Raw genomic sequence first — 18394 nt, 5'->3', positions numbered from 1 at the left:
AATCCTTAAGATGTACCAGCCCGCTGCAATGCCAAATTATAAGGGTGTCTATCAAAATCTTCTCCGACCTCTCCATTTGGGAGAATGGAGAATATTTTTACAGCTGACTATTGGAACCTGGTTTGAAGGGCATGTAATTAAGATCTGTGTTTTGGAATAATAGGTGTTCATATTGTAACAATTATTCATAGTTCATATGATATCCCTGAAATAATGAAATTTTCTCTCTGTTAAGGTACAGTCCAATTTACACAATTACCTTTTGTAAATCCAATTAAAACTGTTCATTTAGATCAAGCAACTCATGCAAATTCAAATGAACAGATGTGCACGTGCGCACATAATTATAATAAGATATCTTTAAATGCAGGACAGTCGTTCATTCAGTTCGATCGTGTAAGAATACCAAGCATATCTGAGTAACCTGTCATGGTCCAGTGGTATAAAAATTCATTTATTTGTCCTTGATTGATGAAGTAGTAGAATCGGGCATTGCGATGGAAGCGGAACAATTACAGGAAGATCCAGCAAAGGTCTCGAATTTCCACCCAAATATGATATCCCGATCATAGAGGCGCTTCGGGATACCTCTCCTCGTTCTTGGAGCTGTGAAGCAGTCACTGTTTTTCTTCGGCAGAGGGAAAGGTAACTGCTATGAAGTACAAACAGAAACTGTCGAACCCTATGTCAAACTTTTAGGGGCTCAGTAAGTCCCAATTCTTCCTAATGGAAAATAATGCTCTCCACCAATAGAGCAAATAGTTCTTGTTAATGAAAAATTTTGGCGTTTGCTGCTCAGACCATATTGAGCAAGCTATTATGACATTTCAGTCCATACTGTTTTTTCGTGTGCTATGTTTGTGCAGGTGTATTCACTGGAAGATTTGCACGGCCTGCCGACTGAAGAATGAAATAACATACGCACTGGCCTCCTCCATCGGCTGGAGGTCTGTTAATTTATTGTTACCTTGGTGAATATGCTAACTGTTTGGTTAACTGTTTGGTGAATATGCTAACCAGTTGGTTAACTGTTACCTTGGTGAATATGTCTGTTACTAATTAAACTGTTATCCTTATTTGAAAACAACAATTTATTGTTTCCTCACCAATATGGTTTTAAAAAGAAATTTTCAACTGAGGATGCATTACGTGATCTGTTGGATTATAATATACGGGCAGATAAAAAAATATGTGTTAGCTGTGTTTATTGACTTTGAGGGCGCTTTCGATACTGTTTGGTATGAGAGCATCCTCGAGGCTTTAAGGAGACTGGCGTGTCCTGATAGGCTATATAGGACAATTCAAAATGATTTAAGCAGAAGGCAGGTAGTTGTCAGATCACAACATTTAAGATATGAAGATAGCTTGAGTAGGAGCTGTCCCCAGGGATCGGTATTAGGCCCAATATTTTGGAATTTGGTAATTAATTCTTGGTTGCCAATGGATCACAAGGATTGCCACAAAGTAGCTTTTGTGGAAGATGTGGTCTTGGCAGTGCAAGGTAATTCTAGAAATGAGTTGGAACTAAAAATTAAGAATATAGTTGATAGTCTGGTGCATTGGTCTACGAATAATTAATTGGTGGTTTCCTCGAGCAAGATTGTAATGATGTTGCTCAAAGGGAAACTTGATTATAGACGACCCCCTAGGTTGCTTATAAATGGGAAGCAGGTACCACTGGTATCTCAAAATAGGTATTTAGGAGTTCTATTAGATGATAAATTATCTTTTTTCCCACACTTGGATTATTTAAGAAGCAAGTTTAAATTATATTGACTATTGTAAGTTTGACAAGAACTGAGTAGGGATTAAATAAGAGGGTTCTAAGGCTATATTATAAAGTTATTTTTATTCCAATTGTAACTTATGCGGCTTCGATATTGTATGGGAGAATATCCAATGTCAAATTTAGAAGTAACTTGATGTCAATTCAAAGATCAATGTTGTTGTTAATGGTAAGAGCTTGCAGGACAGTGTCAACAATTGCTCTGCAAGTCATTGCATGACTATTACCGTTAGACTGCCAGTTGTTGCATACAGCCTTTTGTTACTATTTAAGGAAAAGAATACAGATATCGTGTCTTGGAATAACTAATGATGTGACAGTGGGAGTTAAAGGGGGTAAAAAAGGAGATTTTTGGTAAACTCCTAGAAATGTGGCAAGATAGATGGGTTGTATGTGTAACAGTGGGGGGGGGGGTTACGAGATTATTTATTCCAAGAGTTTATTTTACATACCCAGAATAAACAGAATAGTTGGTTTTTTCCTAATATGTTGACGTCTTATATATTAACTGGACATGGGTCCTTAAGGAGTAAGTTATATGATCTTGGTCTGGAAATCCAGCCAAATTGTAATTGTGATCATAATAAGGAAAGTTGGGACCATGTATGACTGTTCATTGTATGAGGAATATCGCCAATTGTTCAGGAATGAATTATTACATTTTGGAAGAGGATTTGAGTCTAATTATATAGAGTCTAAGTCTAATTTTAATAAGTTTAGTAACTTTTGTGAGTTAGTATTTCGGAAGAGAAGAAGGTTACAAGTATTGATGGATGTTTTTTTAGGAATTTGATATAATGGTTGATGTTGTTGATTGTTGCCACTTCATGTGGTGTGACGGTTTAAGTTTTGTTTTTGTCAAGTTTATGTTTATGTGTATTGTCCACATGGAGTGGTGATGTTTGATTGTTGTTCTACTTTTAATATTGCTGTTGATTTTTTTTAGGACCTCCTGGGTTAAGCCCATAGGGAAGATGACGCCCATCGGAATTACACTACATCGAATGGGCCTGGAGAAGATACTTATACCGATAGAGCTGATCCAGGTTTGGCTACAGGTGCCAAAGGAAGGACACCAGGGGCAGTCACGCTTGTGTGTAAGCCTCCTGGTGGCGATGAGGCCTTTTCTTTTAACATTATTTTACACAAGTTACTACACACATGCCTATTAGTGGTGATTCTTTTTGACGCTTAATATTGGGTGGAGATGGGCGCTTGCCCGGGTGGTGCCATTATATATACATTAACATATGATGATGATGATGCTAACTGTTTGGTCAACTGTTAACTGTTTGGTGTTGTTGTTGTTGTTATTTGGTTTTTAGGAGCATTAGCAACTAAGGCCATATTGCTCCGGGATATGCGGTGGTCATTCCCTGAATGACCTTTCCGCATCCTCCGTATTTGGTGGTGACGGGCTCGAACCCCGGTCTAATCAAGAAGCGTGTGCTACGCACTGCTGCTCCTTCCCACCTGGCTACGGAGGCGCCAACTGTTTGGTGAATATGCTTACTAGTTGGTTAACTGTTACCTTGGTAAAAATGCTTTTAAGAATTCCTCCAACTTGTATTTCAGCAAATCATATTCCGCAAAATTGTAGTAGAAAAACTACTACGCTCTCACGGAAGACTCGCACGTATAGAGAACTTTCTTCACAATGAGATTATTTTCTGAACGAAGCGATCAGTGATGTCTCTACGTCTGAATCCACTGAGCATGTGAGATTCTGTGGGACAAGAATTTCGAATTGTCCTCTACTCTCTAGAAACTTAAATGCGTTAGGTTCTCCTTTTTTGGAATTTTTTTTTTTTTTTTTTTTTTTGGCTTCTTTTTTGGCTTCTATCATCGGGACTCACGACACTCGCGAATAGCATCCTAGCCTATTGTGTATTGTCTGACAGGCAGGGGGTAATCACATCCACCTGTTGAAATCTACAATCTCCTGTGCTGAATCCTCATTTTAAGGTAGCCAAACCAATTTGAATATTTCAGATATGGTATTCTTTCCCTTAAGGAAAAGCATACCATTTCTCGCTAGCAGATTTGCATGTTGTGAGGACTGTAAAACCCGAAATAACTCACGGGAAGGAAGAAACGCAGTAGCCGATCTCTTCGCCTAAGATCGGCTACTACGGAAAATTTCACTGATTTACGAGAGTATATATATATATATTTTTTTTATTATTATTATTTTTTTTTTCCAAATTATTACACTTTTGACATTTATACCTTAGCTATTGTCCACTGGTGAACTGTGAGTTAAATTCAATATAAGTACAGTACAGTATAATGAAAAGTGAAACGAAATATATATATATGTATATTTATATATAGCTATACCATTTAGCATGTCTTTATCGAATAAACCTTTCTCCAAATGCAAGCGATGACGCAGGAGTACGAGATCCGGATTCATTGGAGGGTTGCCAATCGTTGGATCCCATGTGTAAATTACCAACTTCTTGGGGAAAGCAACTACGAAAATAAAAATAAAAGATTTAAGATCCGTAATACAGAATTAAAAGACAATCATTTCAGACATTTCTTACAAATCTGTTTGAACTAACGTGGACTATATAACCTGATAGCTACGTAAAACAACTAATAGAGTTTACGCCATAACACACTTCTCGGTCATCAGTTTTCAAAAATGTTATGGGTTACTTATTCAATTAATTTTGCTAATAAAAATAAACAATGCTTACTTTGGCTAAGGACTGAACTTTCATAGCAGAAAGCATTGAAGTACTTAAGTTATTAATTTAAAATATTATCAGGAATGTAATTGTATTATTTGTAATAATTTTTAATTGATGATTTTGATAAATTATTATACCCAATATTCATAAAGTTAGCTATTTATTCACGTGTAAACTAAACTGAAATGTTGAAGTTTATAATTAGTATGCCAAAATTCAGCGGTTTCTATGTACTGTTTTTTCATTTAAAAATCATAATGAACTACCCACACCACAAATTACATGCCGCTGAACTACAACATTTAGATCTTAATTTACTTCTCTTTTACAGAGGGTTCAAATTTTCATTCTGAACTCCTGAGAAGTTGTTTGTTTGCAGATTTGTCAAAATGGTTCTGTTGTTGTTGTAGTAGGATTTTAGGTGCATCAGCAACTTAGCCATATTGCACCGTATATAAATATATCTGTAAATTGCGTGTTCTATGACCGATTTAATGTTTGCTGGATGAAAAACCCGAGTTGTTTTCGGGAGAAAAAGCCATGCTACCCTTTCCTGAAACCGATTAATTCAGCCACATTGTGAAATATTCCCATAAAATTTTCTCGCATCTTTGGCGGGATTCGAACTCGGATCTTTTCCACCGTAGGGAGGACTGTAATTATACCAACTGTGCTGCCCACGAGGGCAAAAGGTTGGAGAGCACATTGGAACGCTGTTCCGGTTCGTTATACCCATCGATAATGTCATATAATAAATAAATATTTTTTTTTTTATATACTCCGGGACGACCACACAGTCAGAGTAGTTTACAAGATACAGAGAATACAAGGAACAACGCCGTATTTAGCTGTCACTGACTTGAACCCCTGTCACTCAAAGTACGTGTACTTAAGCACCGTAGTGCCTGATCACTCCGCTCCGCTCCGGCTTAAGATGGTTTACTAACGAGCATTCCATTTCGAACCCTGCTCTGAACTTTGTATATTCCTGTACCAAAGCCAAGACCACAAACTACAGTTTTTATCATTCCTTATTCATCATGTCTAGTCAGCTCTAAAACCACTACAAACTACAGTATATGTGAATAAATCTTACATCACCGTTAGTGGTGGCGTGGGAGAATTTCTATCACAAAGCTAAACATAGGCAAAGAATGCGCTCTGTATAGAATAGTCGGTAAATCAGGAATAAGGGGTTATGATATTCACATGGAGCAGTGGTGACCAACAATTTCCTGCCGTGTGCCACAAAGCAATTCAAAAATGTATCACGTGGCCCCTAATAATTTTTATCGTCATACATATAAATTAATAAAAAGGTAAAAAAATCTGTATAATAATTTTATTTCGTATAATTTATTTATTAGTATACATTTAAAAAATATCCAAATATTTCTTAATGAGGCACTTGCAACTGTATATTATTTATTATTACATCAATGTTTGGATTTGCATTTGAGCTCACCATTTTTTTAGATAATTGTCAGTTAGTTTTGATCGATACTTAGTTTTTATGATATTTATTATTGAAAACGATTTTTTGTAAATATATATACCAAATTCTCATGAATACCTGAGAACTTTTTAGTGGCACAGCTTTAGTTCTATAAAGTGTTGTGTCAACGCAGAGTTACCAGTGCTTCTCAAACAGGATGTATCATAACCACGTATACAAAATAAATAATATAATATATGCTATTAATTTTTTTACATACTTTTGTTATAATTATCATTTATTATTATTTTATTTATTTATTATTATTATTTTTGCAATCAGGCTGTGTGCCACTCGCGGCACGCTCGCCGAGGGGGGCCACCACTGACAATATAGGAAGCGGTGGGGGAAGGCCCTAAATATGGATTTATAAGCCTTTCTGCGCATGCCGCATACCATGCGAGCGATTCGATTTACATGTCTTTGTTTAGCTTGTGGCATATATACCAAACTTCCATGAGCTAACAAAAGGGCCACGCAATATACAATAGCGCATACGTTTCAGTTCATATTTGTGGTCACTTATATTCAATTCGAATTCCCGTGACCACAAATATGATTAATGACAAAATTCCTGTTAAGTAACTATTTGTGAACTCCTCTGACCGATGTAGGCGTGCCAAAATGTAAACAGAACTAGGAATCAGCTCAATTATCACGCAGAGTCACTACCTACGACATAATCATGTGTGCCTTTACAAATCCTTTGTTCACCTGGAATTTCACACTTAATTTTCATGATATTATCCCCAGGGGCTCACACCTGATGATATCCTGAGCTGGATATCATCATTCTTCTCTTTCTTGATGATTCCTCTCTCTCTCTCTCTCTCTCTCTCTCTCTCTCTCTCTCTCTCTCTCTCTCTCAGGGTAACTCGGGAATTTTTTTTAGCTGGTGCAGCATAAGCCTCAGGCTTCCTTGCATCACATGGCTAATAAGAATAACAATAATATTGCAGACACGATTGTACCGCAGGTAGCGATCACACGTGACAACATGTTTGAAACATAATTAAATGATAAGTTTAATTATAAATAGTAAATTATAAAATCCTGCATTAAGCCAAAATAAAGGCCTATTGCCACTTACAACTGCGCATTGACAGAGAACAATTCTGGACATCCATAGGATATTGTCTGAAATCCATCTGACAAGCCACCGTCGAAGCCAATCTGCGATTATAAAAATATTTTAAATAAAACATCTGAATACAACTCCTAAAACATTAGAGCATAATCTGAGTTACCAGAATTTATTACTCCACAGGGTATAAAAAATCGATCTCGGTGTTATAAACAAGTTATTCAAATTTCACAATTGATGGGGAGGGGATTGATCAATTAATCATTATGTCACCAACGTTCTGTCTGTTAAAGACACTACGTTGGAAAAGACATAAGTTCGAATCCCATCAAGGCCGAAGGAATTTTAATACGCTTTTTTTTTTTACTGTGGCCGAAGTTAGTCACGTTTCTCACACAAAAAACGGATTATTAATAATGCAGAATAAGGATGAGTGATTCATATAAAGATCCACTTGAGGAATGAAAGGAAACACGTGTATGTTTTCTCCTTTCTTTCTTTCCTTCTGGAAGAAGAAAACATGTTTATCTTCGTCAGTCACAACAAAGTTTTCCTGTAATTATTCAAGTGAATGGGTATTTTTATCTGCAAAAGAAATTGGAGGTTCCTGTCAAGAGAATGAGACTTGCTCCAAAAGGAGGAGAATTGTGAAAAGCAGGCTGAGTTATGATAGCTCACCAAGTAAAATTTATGATGCTTAATACACTTCACAGTGATGTGAATCATAAATGATCATAATAAGCTCCATGTGTGTGCGTGTCATGCTTATGCCACATGACCGTATCATCTTCGTTTCCTGCAATCCAAACTGAAATATGAGCAGAATTTTCAGTAAAATTAGTCAACCAACTTGATTGATTCTGGAAACTATATTATGCCATTAAATTTTAGCTATCTTTCTTAATTAATATTATTACGATTGATGAGTATAGCTAAATTAATTGATAAATGGTCGGATTTATGTTCAAATTAATGAAAATATGTTTCTAAAAGCTTAGAGAATCTCCATTTCAACATTTTAATGCTTGTGATTTTAATGCTTAACTGTTTGTGAAAAAAAATATTTTTTTCACAAACAGTTTAGTGCATCATATATATATGATGGGAGTTGTTTTGTTTAGTTCAAACTCAAGGATTTTGTCATTTGTTTGGGCATGCCAGCTGTTAGCCATCAGTTTTAAATATTTCCATTACCAATCAAGATCTGGGGAAGGAATTGGAGAAGCTATAGTGGGTCTCTGCATAAATGTAAAAAACGCAAAGATCGAAAAGTTGTAACGAAAAAAATAGCTAGAAATATAGTTGGGAAAGGAGGTTATGTGGTTTCTATCTATCAATTAATATTGCAAATTTCGCTAACCCATCAGCCAAAAAAACAATCACATATTAGGTTCGATTATTTCGATACATCCCATTATTTTTACATAGCTGTTAAAATGTTCTTATATCCCCTCTCCCATCTCAAAGAAGTCTAATCCAAAATCGCCCAATGATTACAGACCAATTGCTATAGGATGCACCTTTCTTTAAATCATGGAAAAAGCCATACTTCCTGTTCTCGCCCATCATATGTTTGGCCACAACCCTCCCATAGTATTCTACCTGGACGATCCACCATCACCAACCTCGTGGACACACTTTTCAGAGTAGAACATACATTAGGACAAAGTGGAGGAGGAATTGTTGAAGTTAAACATAAGAAAGGCATCTGGGGTGGATGGGATCTATCCAGTTATATTAAAGGAGGCAGCAAAGCAACTAAGCAAACACTTAGCCATAATTATGAGAGCATCCTTGGACTCAGAGGAGGTCGCCACGGACTGGAGATGTGCAAATGTATCCCCAATTCACAAAGGGAGATCGAAGGGTGTGACACGAATAATTACAGACCAGTTAGCTTAACTTCTGTTCCGGGTAAAATAATGGAGTCACTAGTTAAAGATGCATTGCAGATCATCTAGACAAGACTGCAGCAATAATTCAGACACGGCATGGGTTTGTTAAGGGAAAGTCTTGTCTGACAAATTTGATTGGTTATTATGATGTGGTTACAAAGGAACTGGATGCCAAAAAATAATTTTGATATCATATATTTGGATTTCAGGAAAGATTTTGACACTGTTGCGCATGGAAGACTATTGTACAAATTGGAACAGAATGGTATTAAGGGTAAGACAGAGGGTGGTAATCAATGGGTACTGCTCTTCGTGGACTAATGTTATTAGCGGAGTCCCACAGGGTTCGGTGTTGGGTCCTCTGTTGTTTTGTATATTTATCAATGATATTGATGAAGGTATATCAGGCTTACTGTCGAAGTTTGCAGATGACACAAAAGTTGGCAGGGTTGTTAATGACAGTAATGGCAGTGTGCTACAGCAACAGGTTCTAGAAAATTTGGGTAAATGGGCTAAGAAGTGGTAACTGAAGTTTAACCTTGACAAATGCAAAGTACTGAATATGGGCAGAAGTAATCCCAGAGAAACGTACCAACTGTGTGGCACTACACCTAAGGTGGTAGAAAATGAAAAAGACCTGGGAGTAATTGTGCAGTCAGATATGAAGTTTTCTGAGCAATGCAGACAGGCTGCCAGGGCATGTCATGGGGTTTTGTCAATGATATATAGGAATTTTGCTAGCAGGAAAAAGGAGGTGATTGTCCCTCTTTATAAAGCAATGGTCAGGCCACGCCTTGAGTACTGCGTATAGGTCTGGAGGCCACATTTTAGGAAGAATGTAGATTTGCTTGAGCGTGTACAGAGAAGGGCGACGATATTGGTGAGGAGAATGAAGAGATCCTCTTACCAAGAGAGGCTTAAGTTCTGCAAATTGCAGTAGATGGAGACTAGGCACCTGCGTGGTGATCTGATTGAGGTGTATAAGGCTTTGAATGGGTTGAGCACGCTGAATTCTGATGGGATCCTTCCACTTGTTCAGATTACGAACCTAAGGGGGCACAAATTCAAATTAAGAAAAGCAGATGTAGAATAGATGTGCGGAAATTTGCCTTTAGCTAGCGGGTGGTTAATTGCTGAACAAACTTCCATCTGTCGTTGTGGAAGTTGACAGGTTAAACAAATTAAGGAGGAACTGGACAGGGATTTGGAGGGAATGGTATGATTTTTTTTTTTTTTTTTTTTTTTGGCTAGTGCTGAATAAGCTCGTACACTTGCTTTCTTGCATCACATGCCACTACTACTACTAGGGAACAAAGAACAACTCAATATTGTGTTTCTCGACATCAAGGCAGCTTTCGACAATCTGTTCATCCCTGCACTATGCGCCTTACTTGGAGATAACTTCAAAATCTCTAGTGATCTATTAGATCTCCTTAAGAAGCTCTTACAGACCAGGACCCTATGGATTAGAGATCATAATCTTCATCATCAAATTATCTGCTCCAGAGGGCTCTCCCAAGGGGGTGTTCTCTCTACCGCATCGTTAGAACCCTTCCTCGGAAATCATGCTAACTTTACCACGTATGCCGATGATATAAAGTTCTTTGTTGTTGCAAAATGCCACCAGTCTCTCCAGTCTACCACAATGATCTCCAACCGACAGTTACAACTTGAAAATTACCTTAACGCGATTGGGCTCTCCATTAACAACGAAAAAACTGCTCAACTTACTATAACCAAAAAGAGAAATATAAACGATGTGAACATCATGATCGGGAATTCTCTAGTTAAAAAAGTCATCAAGCATAAATATTTGGGCCTCACCTGGGGCAAAGACCTTACGTTCTTACCTCATTTTAATGCCACTCGGGAAAAAAACATATGCAGCTATATGGACAGTGAAACAGGAGATCTCCAACTTCCATAATCCGCATCTTATCATTAACTATATTCTCCGTTGCATAACCCCAATTCCATTGTATGCCTGAACTATATGGTCGTAGGCACCTCCATCTTACCAAACCAGGTTCCTATTCCTGGAATACTGGATTTTAATATGGCTAAATAAGATTGCGCGCCTACCACATACAATCTCAAAATCTGTCATGCTCTCTAATCTAAATATGCTCCTTGGAAGTGACATATCATCTCCAGGAACCTCGTGATCTTCGCCCAGCTTCTCTCCGGAAAATTAAGTTCACCTGACATCTGGGATATCATTGTTAGACTGACAGATTGTAATATAAGTCATACCAGCGCACAATCATGAAGATTCAAGCTGCGTAGCATGGCTTCCCTGGATAACATGTTTCCATTTAATTCTATGGGAATATTTAATAGGTTATCCATTGACTGTCAGAAGCTGTGCAAGGACAAAACGTACAGATCTGCCTCTCTGGCAGATATTTATATCCTGGTCAAACTTTAGGTGATATAACTTCTGTGATGCTATATTATCCACTTATTGTTGTATTTAGGTATCTATGATTATGTATTTATGTAATCAGATGCTATTTTAGGCCATGTATTGTGTCAACTCATTTCAGTACATAGATTGTAAATAGTATGGCAATATTTATTCATTATTATCATGTAATCCGTGTCCTCTAGCTATTGCTGTTAAGGGACATTTCTTTGGAAATAAATTGATTTTAATAATAATACATGTAGCATTTATGGCCTGATGATGGGATTCGGTAAGAATCTTTAAACGTCATCCTGCTAACGATTTAGTGTAGAGATTTAGCTTGTATTCTATATAAGTTTAATAAAAACCTTTTATAGATATATATACAGTATATATTACTATATATAGTGTATAATTTACCGTATAGCTAGAAATATCAAAACAATTAAGTTATTAGCACAGTTGTCGGGCTATCACAAGAAAAGAAAAAAAAAAAAAAGGCTGCACTCGTATAATGCAGTGGGAAGACTACTGGAAATGACATAATACCCCTCATTTCATGATATTGGCGTTTTATAATCACTATGAGAAATTGTAGACTTAATGGTGACTTGACGTCTGTTGCAGTGTTTACGTGCATTTAATTCCTAAGGAACCCCTAATATGAACATCGCCTAGGATCCTGAATGACCTAAGGCTGCTATTGCACTATTACAACTTTTTTTTTTTTTTCATATTCCACAGTTCTATTAGCTATCTTCCATCTGTAAACAAAGATGTACAATCCTTGATCAGAATTGACGAAGTGAATTCTATTCAAGGATGAATATTTTAATCTGTATTAGAGGATAATTTTTCAATATTTCATTATATACTGTACAATTAAAATTTGTAAGAACTTATAAGAAACTTTGTGACTGTATTGTTAAATATAGTAAAATGAAGTAAGTGTCTTGCTCTGATAAATGCAAAATAGAGTAGCCTTTTGATTTTTCTTGTAATGGAACGAAAATCCATGGATAAGCAAAAACATAAGGACTATCTCGATATAAAAAAATTAACAAAGAAAAAGATACAGCTTGTTGTTGATGATAAAAAAATACTCTACCTTATTGTGTACTGAATCGAACAACCAGGGACATCAGTTTCATTTTTGATCTGAAGACTGCGTAACGCGGATACTTTTGATGGCATCTCTGCAATCTTGGCATTAGCTAAATATGTATCTGGTTTCCAAAACTTGTCAATATACAATGCGGGTATAATTAAACCATCGGAGTTATCGGTGACTTCTGAAATGTTCATTTCTAAACTCTCTAATTTTATTGCATAAATGTTACAAGTATCTCTCGATATGTTCCAGTTGTGCTTCAGAAAAAAATCTAATCGAAAATCCTGTGAAATAAAAAAAAAAAGTGATAATTACTCAAAATGGAACCACAATCAAAATCTATAAGAACTTAACAAGATTCCAATATTAAAATTGTCTTTCATGCTTTCACAAGTGAAAGTACAAAAGTTTTCTATCTAGCAATGGAAGGCAAATCCAAGGATAACGTAAAGCACAAGCATGCTACTACACAAACACAAAAGTATTTCTAAGGAAAAGAAAAGTATTTCAGAAACATACATATTTAAGAAGTTATACATAATAAACGTAGTAGACTTTGTTAAATGCATTTACAATAATCACTTAAAGAAAGAGTTTTCAAAACCTTTCGTCTTTTATGTTCCTAATTTCATAAAATTTAATTCACGATTTATTTATTCTAGACAATAATGTTAATTACCATTAGAGAGATTCGATATAAATGGATAGGATTACGCTCTAGAGAGAGAGAGGTTTAATTTTCATTAGTTTCCTTATTTTAGACCAAATAATTTTATCCTCCAGGTCTTGTAATTCTTTTATCTTTGAATCTTCATACAATGTAATTGGGTTGTACCTGTTTCGTATGAATATAAATAAAAGATAAAAAATGAAAAATTGTAAATACCATATATATTTGTAGGCCTAAATGTAAAATATTGTATTTTAGTTAAAAAATAAAAATATTAAAATATTAAAAATATAAAAATGCACTTTTTATTATAAAAATTTTATAATAAGAAGTGCATTTAATTTAACAAACATTAAATTTTATTATTTTTCTGTTTTATTTATTTTTATTTTTTCGTATTATTTCTAACACGAGTCACGCTCACCGATGTTGAACTTGAATAATTATGGGTATTAATATGCCATATTGCTTCCATTTCTGTGAATCTAGCATGGTAATCTTATATGATGCGTCATCAGAATAAAGAAAATTATACACAAACGCTAATGAATAAGGTAAGTGGTAGTCAGAATTTTCCACTCTGAACCAACACTGAATTTGATCGTTGAGTTTCAGGAAGGACTTCCAAATCATTATTTTAGTCCAAAACTATTGTCATTATCAGCTTTCGGTACTCGCATAGAAAGCAGATATGCGCAGTTACATTAATATAAATCCCTCTTAAAAACTCTGAGAATATCATTGACCATTTATGGAAAAATTCAAGCTGTCCTAATTGCTCACTTAAAAAAAAAAAAGAAAAGAAAAGAAAAAATTAGTGCATCTATGGTCGTCTTGCCGATTTAGCAGGCATGGGAAAAATGAACATTTTTGGAATTTTCACAAAGATGTTTCTGTAACGAAATGCTCTTTCTCCGAACCTCATTTTGCGTTATTTTAATTTTTTAGTGGGTGTCTGCGTTCGCCCTAAAGATTGGCGCGGAGAAGTGGAGGGGGGGGGGAGGTTCCGTCAGCAATTTCAGGCAGCAGTTATACGCAAAATTTGTACCACTGTGCTTCCTTGAGTGAGGCAGGCTCTTGTTACTTCAGCAAAAACTTGTTGATTTTGGTATTTTTATTATCTTTTATTATGCAATTTTAAATATTTATTTTTGCTCGTAAGCAGGTTGCAGTCAGCATCTTTTTAGCATTATTTGTTTCAGTTTGCAGCAATTTTTATATGTAGTACATTAGTGTTTAATTCTGTTACACCAGTAGCAAAAAATCAATGTCAGCCAAAACCGAAGAGCCATCAATTGCTTAAGGCCTTTGTTTGGTACATTGCGATATGTGTCTACTGTTTGCACTCCGATTCACCACTGCTAATGAGAATGTGCTAAAATTTAAGTTGGCATTCCTCACAACGGAGGTAGGAGTGCCAACTTAGATTTTAGCTCAATCTCATTAGCAGTGTTGAATCGAAAGTTTTTCATCTGGAGACGGGAAGGTTTAATATGAGATGGGGTAGGTAAAAACAGAGTTCTAACCGAAAATTTTTCTCTGAAAACCCAATGAATTAATATGATATGAAATTTGGCATTCTCGTCTATTTACTTATTATTTTACTTATTATTTTTGATAATAAATTATTTCAGGGTTTAAATACAGTCCAGATTGTTCCACTCTAAACAGGTTATCCACCCTTTGATTTTTTTTAATCACGAATTCCATTTTATCCCATGTGTTAGAGATAATTCTCTTTCATTAAAATTATCTTTAACTTCTAGTATCATATGTTTCAGGTAAATCTGTGCAAACTGATAACGTATCGCTGATACATTCAAACATAAAGGCACTTCAAGACTGGTTCGCTTTCGATGGATACAATTTACTTTTGTGGATGTGATACGGTCGACAATTAACTTTGCTGTTTCGCCTGCGAAAGAGGTGGTAAGAAAATCTGTATAAAATAACTTGTCAGAACAAATGTTGCTAACATTTTCAACAACTCCTAAACTCAGCTCGCTGAACAGCAATAATGTTTCACTTTGTGCCATCGCACTTTCCTAAAACGTGATATCCGCCGTTTCAGAACCTTGCTAGTAAGGTGTCGAAAAAGGAATCGACTACAAATTTTTGTTCAAAATATTCTATTAATTTCCAGTTAGTTCTGCATCTTGTTGTAAAACAGCGAAACAAAATAAAGTAAGAACTAGTAAAGACTTCTTAATAATTTAAATTATATTTCTGAAAAAACCGCAACAAAAACAACAACATTTCTCGAACAACTGACACACGAAGGGGTAAAAGTCTGCTTTAGGACTTACCATTCCCAACGCATTAAACGAGTTCACGTCATCTATGTATACCCCAGTCTGTATTTCCAATGGTTTGCCTATCGGAAAATAAATATGAGAGTAAGAAGATAGATGAATATTATTTTTAAAAAAGTGAGAGCTTCTGGCCCAAAATAGGAGCTCTTCTTTTCTATAGAGGGGTCCAAAAAATTTTTACTTTGCTGTTATGTACTGATTGATTAAGGTATTTCAAAACATTTCCACGCAACAGTGCTATGTGTGAAACAACACCGTTAGACTGTCATAATTGCTAACATAATGGCTTGCTATACCCAAAATGGACTTTTTGATCTATCAGATATCCATCTAGATCAGGGGTGACCAACCATTATGAGCCTGGGAGCTATAGTTTATTTTTACTTTACTTTACTGGGGATCGACACCCTCCAAATATTTTGGCCCCGTCCACAGAAAAATTATATTTTTAATTGAAAAATTTACATTTTAATAAAATGTACTTTCAGATTAATTACTGAACGAAAGGTAATAAAGAAAATGAATTTTCAATTAATATTCATTAAAATTCCTCAGAAATCTGACAATATAAGTCACCAGGTATTTTCGAATAATGAGGTTCATAGTACTCACAGCTAAATGTAAGCAGTGGAGCCCACGTGGGTAGCAAAGTTAGTAGGATCTCCGTCCTCCCACCATGGGTGGAAAAGATCTGAGTTCGATGAATGGAGGAATTTTTATTGATCTTTTAATATTCATTAAAAGCTGAGTTAGTCCGTCTCAGGCGAGGGTAGTATGGGATTTTCTCGCGGATATTCGGGTTTTTTGTTCAGAAAACAGAAAATCGACCACAGAACACACGCAATTTACAGGCAGTATACACTGAGCAATATGGCCTTAGTTGCTGATGCTCCTAAATTCCTGCTGCTACTACTAAATATAGAAAACGACAACAGACCCAGCACTATACTAATAACATTACTTCATTGATAAGCACTCTCTCTTCTCCCACTCAACCATTCCTTTATCCATAGCTATAACTTTCCCTTAATGCCGCACAGCCCCAATTTGTACAGCAGTTTTTTATTGCAACAGTATCAAAAGCTTTCCTGAAATACAAGTATATAAAATCTAAATTATTTTTTGCATCCAATCAGACGGGTCAGATAAGATCACCCGTTAACAAATCCATGTTGTGACTGTAGCATGGATTTGTTAACGGGTGATTTTAAAAGACCTTAAATTTTGTTTAGATTGTCCTGCATTATTTCATTAACCAGTAACGCCATTATTTTTCCTGGAACAGAAGTTAAACTAACAGATATCTAATTACTCATGTCGCCTTTTGATTCCCCTTTGTGAATCGGGGATACATTCACACATCTCCAGTCCGGAGGGCCCCCCCCCCCCGAATCCAGTGATATCTCATGATTATGGCTAAGGATTTGTTTACCTCCTTTGCTGCCTTCTTTAATATAATTGACCAAATACCACAGGTGCCTGTTTTATGTTTAGCTTCAACAATTTATTTTCCACTTTCTCTCAGTTATCACAGAATAATTCAGCTCACTGACGCCAGAAGTTTAAAGGGGATGCCAGAAGATTTATAAACTTCTGGCATCCCCTTCCCTAAAGATTTCCTCATGTGTGAATGTAGATGCAAAATACGTATTCGGCCTGTCAGCAGAACTGAGCAGGACCATCAACATTTAAACAATCGATAACAAGTTGACCAATGTGATACAACTCCTTCCTTCTACTGTTAATATAAATAAAGAAATCTTTGCTGCTTTTCTCTGCATTCTTTACTAGAGACTTCTCGTACTCTGCCTTAGCTTTACTAAGCTTATTTGTGACTTGATTGCAGACTACTTTATATCTACCATAGGCTTCTGTATCTTCGGATAATTTATATAAACCCACGCAATTTTCGTCTCTGCCACACGTTCTTTTGTTCATCTGACATCCATTTAGGATGTCAGATGAACCTTGAAGAGTATGAAGAGTTTCTCAGTTGGTATGAAAAGCCTAGTAGCTTCTACGATTACATCCCTGAATGCTTCCAATTTAGAAACTGTTGTTGGTAACATCATCAGTCGTTCCAACTGCGCAAAATTTATAAACTGTCTGAGACCACTGTAGCTACCTTTACGAAAGCAAAAACTGCTTCCTTCACCCTTGATGTTAGTTATATCTTTAAGAAAATCCCATATAAATACACTGTAATCACTGTCACCTAGTGGTTCTTTTATCTGCAGATTCTTAATGCATGAAGAATCGCTGCTGATAATCAGATCAAGAGTATTGCTTTCTCCTGTTGCCTCACTAACATGCTGCTGTTGACAACGATGGTCTAAAATATCTGCAAAAGTTTTGCTAGTGTGTGAGTGACCAACCCACAAGTTACAGTCAATATCAGGAAAGTTAAAATTCCCGATTATAAGACATTCTGGTTTACTGACCCATTCTATTTCTCTGTACAGTTGTTCATTGTTCTCATAAGAGTCATTAGGCCTATAACACACTCCTACTCTCAGTTTTGTTTTCCCTGGGCTTATGTCACACCAAACTGATTCAACACAGCACTGGCTACCCATGTCGAGTGGATGTGGTGCCTTAAATTTAATATATTTTTTAATTAAGAGTATAACCTCTCCTTCCTCCTGTCCTGTCTAATGCATTGTATTCCTCATATTGAAATTCTGCATCCCTTATGAATAACACCATGTTTCCGATATCCCTACAATATCTGCATAATTCAAATTCATTTACTATGCTTCTAGAATAAGTGTACACGCAAGTATACATGTACCTGTTTTTACTCTAAGTCACTCTAACACAGCCGATATATATACTTGTTCCATGATGACCACCGCAGGATTTGAAATCTCCGATGCTCTACTTTCTAGGTTGCTGCGTTTTTCAATAAAAGTACAGGCAGTGTAGTGCAAGAATC

The 18394-nt window shown here is 36.0% G+C and overlaps 1 protein-coding gene across 1 annotated transcript in view; it reads right to left on the bottom strand.

Moving 5' to 3' along the window:
• LOC150088071 (uncharacterized) overlaps positions 1–18394 on the bottom strand; it is a 67077-nt gene that overhangs the window by 30446 nt on the left and 18237 nt on the right. Inside the window, exons 3-6 of the mRNA XM_090370003.1 lie at positions 15454–15521; positions 12475–12761; positions 7071–7153; positions 4127–4261 (exon numbers count right to left, since the gene is read on the bottom strand). Coding sequence (XP_090226129.1) covers positions 4127–4261; positions 7071–7153; positions 12475–12761; positions 15454–15521 — 573 coding nt within the window. The remainder of the gene's footprint in view (positions 1–4126; positions 4262–7070; positions 7154–12474; positions 12762–15453; positions 15522–18394) is intronic.

This window comes from Mastigoproctus giganteus, chromosome 3 (assembly GCF_048544385.1).
Source record: "Mastigoproctus giganteus isolate SK-2022 chromosome 3, ASM4854438v1, whole genome shotgun sequence".
Taxonomy (NCBI): Eukaryota; Metazoa; Arthropoda; class Arachnida; order Uropygi; family Thelyphonidae; genus Mastigoproctus; species Mastigoproctus giganteus.
Note: the sequence above shows the minus strand (reverse complement) of the source record. Positions and strands in the feature narration are given on the sequence as shown.